This window comes from Sinocyclocheilus grahami, unplaced genomic scaffold, assembly GCF_001515645.1.
Source record: "Sinocyclocheilus grahami isolate Dianchi unplaced genomic scaffold, SAMN03320097.WGS_v1.1 scaffold108.1, whole genome shotgun sequence".
In the NCBI taxonomy this organism is placed as follows: domain Eukaryota; kingdom Metazoa; phylum Chordata; class Actinopteri; order Cypriniformes; family Cyprinidae; genus Sinocyclocheilus; species Sinocyclocheilus grahami.
The window spans coordinates 10,689-17,558 of NW_015505287.1; the positions used below are offsets into that span (position 1 = coordinate 10,689).

Below are 6,870 nucleotides of genomic sequence, written 5' to 3' on the forward strand. Positions count from 1 at the left end.
ATTTTTAGATAAATTTTTAGGTTACCAATTTTTGTTTTCTGTGTAGCAGTTTAAGTGTTCTTTTGTACTCAAATCAAGACTTTGTGTTCTTTTGTACTCAAAAAAAAAAGTGGTGTTTTGTGTCACTGCAGATTGCTGCAGCAGACAATCCTGAAGATCCTGAGAGAATGGTAATTATCACTGGACCACCAGAGGCTCAGTTCAAGGTAAAAGCCATCATTCAGTCATTTAGGCTCCTTATCTTCAGGGTACAAATACCAGTAGGCAGGACCCAGGGTGCTTTACGTTGATATCTATATTCATCCCTCATTTCTCCTTTACTCATCTGTGTATGTGTGTGGCTGTAGGCACAGGGGAGGATATATGGGAAGTTGAAAGAGGAGAATTTTTTCACTGCTAAGGAAGAAGTGAAGTTGGGGGCACATATAAAAGTGCCTTCGACCGCCGCCGGACGAGTCATCGGGAAGGGTGGCAAAACGGTATGTGTGCATTGTGTACATGTGATTGGATCGACAAAGACGCATGTTAAAACCTTGTGTAAAAACACAAGTCAACAGACATTGTTATTTACACCTGGTAGTAACAAAACACTTCAGATCAGATTTTCAAGGAACTGTCACTGAATATGTTACTTTGTGTGTTCATTTGTACTTTTTCTGCACTTTTTCTACACAAAGTCAGAGAAATTGCTTTCAAATACTTCCAAATTTTAATTTCACCACAAACGGGTTAACACTAGAACTGCCACGGAGGAAATTTTACCTGTGTTTTTAAAACGCACATGAAAGATTTTTAATAAAACATTCAAGTCTCCCAGTCACTGACTTTTACTAAAATTGTGTGATTTACAATCCCTTGTTGTTAAAAACTCAAATAAAAAAGGGGGCATTAATACCTATAAGCGCCAGCGCGGGTCAAATTTACCCGCTATATAATGCCTGTATGTTCACGCTGTCATTTTCGTGCCACTTATGTTTTAACATCATACATTGCTAGGCAACGCCTTTCACTCACTGATTAGTTATCAGTTTCAAATAAAGACAAAATGAGTAAAAGAAGGCGATTTATGAATGCTGAAGAGGTATAAGAAGCACTAAATGCCATGAGCGATGGAGAGTCTGAGGGTGGGGAGATAAGTATAAGCGATCAATATATCATATTTAGATGTTTTATCCTAATGTTACTCATAATTGTTCAAAATTTGGATTAATTATAAAATTTTTGTTTAGCCATTTCTATAGTTTATTGTTCACTTCTGTGTTGCTATTTATTCAAGTCTGCCTGTTTCCTGAAGAAAAAAAATCAGATCTGATGTAGGCTAATGAATAAAACCTTTTTTATTTATTTATTTTATTTTTTTTGATTACCCGAAGTTTATTGGGGGGGTTCTTGAATAATTCAAATTATAAATTATTTAACTAAACAAATTAATAATTAATTAGGTGAAGCTGTGTGCTTGAATTTGTCATCGCATCCTATGCAATGTGCTGAATTATTATTGTTTATAGGCTATTTTAGTCATTTAAATAACATGGGTTATCTTAATATATTGATTAATGACATTGTATTATAATAGCCTATTACACCACCCAAATATGTATTTACTTCCTTCTAATTTTTGTGGTCAGTGCAGGCTTGTTTAGCTTAAAGGTGCTGTAAGTTTTTAAATCTACTAAAGCATAAAAATACCGTAATATGTTTGCAGATATTTAAGAAACATGCTAAGTTAATATACTTGTTTATCTGAAAAACAATGCTACAGTCAGTTATTCTCCTTTGAAAATGTGCATTCCGGGCCGGAATGTCGGTCTCTGTTTTGGTTTGTGAAACCCGCCCACATGCCAGTTTACCCAATTGTATTTCGGCACCCCAGGTTGCCAGTTGGCGGAAAACAGAGCGTATTTCTTTTCATTCATCGTCAAGTGTGCTCGTTCCTGTTGGTGTCGTCAATCTGGCAACCTGCGTGTGCATCAAGTCAGAGGAGGAGGAGCTGGGTGAAAAAAAAACCTCTCAATATTTTTAATTTGGACTGCAATACCTAGTTCAACCACTCTGTGTCAATCCTACATACAGCACCTTTAATATTGACCGTTATGAAAAGTGACTAGTGTAGCCTGCATAAAAAAGCCTTGAGCATAAAACAACAGGACAAAAATATAGTTGATGACTAGACATAATCATTTCATGACTCTAGAAGACAGTAGCATAATACAGTGACATATGTTCTTTAGCCATTCAAAAACAGCTGTCATGTGCGTGGGTAAAATGTACCCGCTGGCGCTTTTAGGTATACAGTGACCCCTGGCGGTTCTAGTGTTAAATAAAATAAGTAATTTTAGTCACTTACATTGACTACATTTAAGTAATTAGTATATATCCGTAGTAGGTTGTTGGGCAACACTTTGCAATCACAAGTGAGAAGTGCTCTGTGATTCCTGTGTTAATTCCAGTTCTAAATGCAATCTGTTTGTGTGACCTCTGACCTCTTACCAACCACAGGTCAATGAGCTGCAGAATCTCACCAGTGCTGAGGTCATTGTACCACGGGACCAGACACCAGATGACAATGATGAAGTGTTTGTTAAGATAATTGGACATTTCTTTGCCAGTCAGGTATGATTTTTACATTCTCCCAGCCTTTAAACTCTTTGTATTTTTTTTTTTTTATAATTTGACACCAGGGTCATCCCAGGTCACCCCTGAAAAAAGTGGTAACTTGCAATTGTTAAAGTTGTTACTGCATGTAGAAAGACATATTTCTACCCGTTTTAACCTGTATAAAGTAGTTTTGATGTCGTCATTTACTCACCCTCATGTCATTCCAAACCATAACACTTTAATTCGTCTTCAAAACACAAATTAAGATATTTTTCATGTTCTCTAATTTTTGTCCATCCATTGAAAGTCCACGCAACCAAATTTAGGTTTTAAGAAGTTCATAAAGACACTGTAAAAGTAATCCATATGAATCAAGCTGAATAATCAAAGTCTTCTCAACAGACTTGAGCTTTCTGACCCTGCATATGCAACTGACACGTTTAAGGCCCAGAAAGGTAGTAAGGACATCATTAAAATAGTCCATCTGACATCAGTGGTTCAACCGTTATGTTACCATAAAGCTACGATAGGCTACACCCATGAACATGCGGTGAAGACACAGAAGAGAAGAATTGTTGAATAAAGTCATTATTTTTGTTTTCTTTGCGCACAAACGGTATTCTTGTAGCTTCATAATATTACGGTTGAACCACTGATGTCACATGGACTATTTTAACGATGTCCTTACTACCTTGAACGTGTCAGTTGCGTTGTTGTCTATAAAGGGTCTGAAAACCCAAGGATTTCATCAAAAATATCTTAATTTGTGTTCCGAAGATGAACGAAGGTCTTACGGGTTTGGAACTACATGAGGGTAATATTTTGAGGGTAGTAATTATTGACAGAATTTTCATTTTGGGGTAAACTATCACTTACCGGAGTGCAGTATGGTAGAAGTATGTGCAGTGTAGGGCTGGGTATCGAGTTCGATACTTTTTAGGCACCGACCGAATTGCCTCGATACCATCGAGTATCGAAAAACGTCTCGTTGTTCGGTACCAAATTTCGATACCTAAGGGATTAATCTCATCAGCGTCAGTGAGCCAATAAGCCTGCAGCACTAACCGGTGTGTTCGACTAGAAGAGGCACGGCGCAGATCGATCAGTGTTTGACATCTGCGAGAGCGATTCGAAAGCGCACGGAGCAGTCTGCTCCCTTAAGCTCTCGTGGCACTGTAATACACCGATCGGTCTGCACAGTCAGGCCGCGTCAAGTCGAACACACCTACTAGTTTACACTGGTTACACTCAAAGATGTGGCACACATGAGGGGCTGTAGTGCGAATGCGTCCCAGCCCCCTTAGATGTAAGACTACAGTTACACTGGTGCGTTTATGTTTTAAAATGAAAACGATCCTCGTCATACTGCCTTTTCCACTGCGTTTCAAGCTTGCTTTCCACTATCTCCGACAAACGACAAGCAACAGACTGGTCATTCAGTCATTCATTTCCAATAGAGAGTAGCGCGGGAACTGCGTGGAGTTCCGATCATATGCAGATGTCCATTCATACTACACGACCAAAAGCGCGTGTTATGTGACCATTCATGCAAACTGTAGCATCATGCTACATAAGACAATAAATAAGATTTATATTCCACTTTTACTCAAAACTCACTTTAAACCACCATCAAGTGTTTGTAATAACTTCCGATTGACGTCTAATGTGTGTTTTGGCCATGTAATGTTGCTGAAATTAAATATGGTATTACCTCTGAGTCAGAGCAGCGATCATGGAAGAGAGAACACAAGCAGACAGCGCTGGAAGCTGCTAATGCTCATGCATTTTAAAACGAACACTAACTAGTGTAAATGTAGCCTAACAGATGTGTAAACTGAAGACTATTTGAGCTTTATTAAAACTATTTGCACTGATTTATTGTGTTGGTTACATTTTGTTCCTTTGTGCAGTGGCTCTGGAGATGTGTCTTTGATTTTGTATAAACATCAACAAGCTGAAAAATAAAAAGGTTTTTTTTTTTTTAGATAATGTAATCTTGTTAAAATTTATTTCATAAAATTGGTATCGGAAAAAGTATCGTTCAGGAACCGGTATCGAAGTCAAGGTATCGGTATCGATATCGAAAAATTTTGACCGATACCCAGCCCTAGTGCAGTGTGGTAGAAACTGGCTTACTTTACAACTACTACTGGTTGTAATTTTCACTGTGTTTTGCTTTTGTGACCAGTAGTTCCTAAGTTCACCTAGAACCACCAGAGCACAAATATTATCCCATGAATATTAGTTATTTTACACTATTGGCAGGTCCTGGATGGTCGCAAAGCAACATTATTATTCATGAGATTTGTCCTTAGTCATAAGTTAGATTCATAAATTCATCTTTTTTTTCCAATCTTGGTATCAGCTTGTTACTACAGTACTGGTACTTTTGACTTTCCTGTTTTAGACTACTCACTCTCTCATTGTGAACATTAACCAGTTTTGAATGAGGCTTGAATGAAAGAGTGGTTTGTGCCAGACTGTGTCCAAACTAAAGGCTTGTTATTCAGGATTACATATGATTTGTTCAGGTTCTTAAAATATTATCTGTTGATGTACATAATGTATTTGCATGTGCGCCCCAGTCACCTTTGGCTACGGTGTGTTTGTTTGTAGACTGCCCAGCGCAAGATAAGGGAGATTGTTCAACAGGTCAAACAGCAAGAGCGGAAACACCAGCAAACGGTGCCAACACCTTCACAACCATCCAAATGATCAGCAGACGCCAGCAAGCAGCAGTTAATGAATGTAGCTCATGCGAGGACAAAACGAAATTCAAGAAATAGACAAAGAGAGAGTGAGACAGAGCGGGAAACGGAGAGAGAGAGAAGCTGATGAAGAGGACCAGCAGTTTAAAACAACCAAAGTACTTAAAGCACAAAAACGTTTGGTCATGCGGATATGAATGAGGATGATCGAGAGCGTTATCAGGTCAGAGATCTTTCATGGACCATGGACCTGATATTTCATATTGAGCTCTTTTTGTTACTGATTAAGCTGATGTGAGGATTTGTGCACTGTGAAGTAGACTGCTGGATGAGGTGAATGCACACTGCAGGTAGATTATATAGGACTTGCAGGTCTAGTTGTGCATCAGATGTACTAACTTATTAGGAGATATAATAAATTGCACAGCAATATGTTAATAATATTCTAAAAACAATTCTATAGGTTTATTCAACAGAATTTTCTTTGGAAACTCATTTCAGGCTATTTAATGTGAGTAATCAGATTTGTTTGACTTTTCTAGTAACTAATTAGTACAGCACGGTAACTAAAAGCATTAAGTGATGTTACAAAGGAACGCACATGTAAAAGGGTGCTTGCTGTGTGCCAGCATTTCACTTCCAGTTCCTCTTTTGCATTGCTGAGTCTGAGCATTTCTCCTCTGCTTGCTGCCCTGTTCTCTTTTCTCTTTTTTTATTATATTGCTTTCTCTTAAATGTTTCCATGTTCCCGACTTATTTGTCATACAAAATAAGAGCTGTCTGTGTGCCAACTGTAAAAAAGAAAAAAAAGTGCAGTCCCTAAAGAGAGGTAGATCTAGATCATCTTACTTTTAGAAACTGGCTTACTTTACAACTACTACTGGTTGTAATTTTCACTGTGTTTTGCTTTTGTGACCAGTAGTTCCTAAGTTCACCTAGAACCACCAGAGCACAAATATTATCCCATGAATATTAGTTATTTTACACTATTGGCAGGTCCTGGATGGTCGCAAAGCAACATTATTATTCATGAGATTTGTCCTTAGTCATAAGTTAGATTCATAAATTCATCTTTTTTTTCCAATCTTGGTATCAGCTTGTTACTACAGTACTGGTACTTTTGACTTTCCTGTTTTAGACTACTCACTCTCTCATTGTGAACATTAACCAGTTTTGAATGAGGCTTGAATGAAAGAGTGGTTTGTGCCAGACTGTGTCCAAACTAAAGGCTTGTTATTCAGGATTACATATGATTTGTTCAGGTTCTTAAAATATTATCTGTTGATGTACATAATGTATTTGCATGTGCGCCCCAGTCACCTTTGGCTACGGTGTGTTTGTTTGTAGACTGCCCAGCGCAAGATAAGGGAGATTGTTCAACAGGTCAAACAGCAAGAGCGGAAACACCAGCAAACGGTGCCAACACCTTCACAACCATCCAAATGATCAGCAGACGCCAGCAAGCAGCAGTTAATGAATGTAGCTCATGCGAGGACAAAACGAAATTCAAGAAATAGACAAAGAGAGAGTGAGACAGAGCGGGAAACGGAGAGAGAAGCTGATG

At 38.2% G+C, this 6,870-nt stretch overlaps 1 protein-coding gene across 1 annotated transcript in view; it reads left to right on the forward strand.

Annotated features, from left to right (window-relative positions):
* Positions 1 to 6,060, forward strand: part of LOC107588850 (insulin-like growth factor 2 mRNA-binding protein 2) — a 9,228-nt gene extending 3,168 nt beyond the window's left edge. Inside the window, exons 2-5 of the mRNA XM_016277091.1 lie at positions 111 to 206; positions 348 to 479; positions 2,500 to 2,613; positions 5,215 to 6,060. Of these exons, the coding sequence (XP_016132577.1) occupies positions 111 to 206; positions 348 to 479; positions 2,500 to 2,613; positions 5,215 to 5,313 (441 nt within the window). The 3' untranslated portion in view covers positions 5,314 to 6,060. The remainder of the gene's footprint in view (positions 1 to 110; positions 207 to 347; positions 480 to 2,499; positions 2,614 to 5,214) is intronic.
* The last annotated feature ends 810 nt before the right edge of the window (positions 6,061 to 6,870 follow it).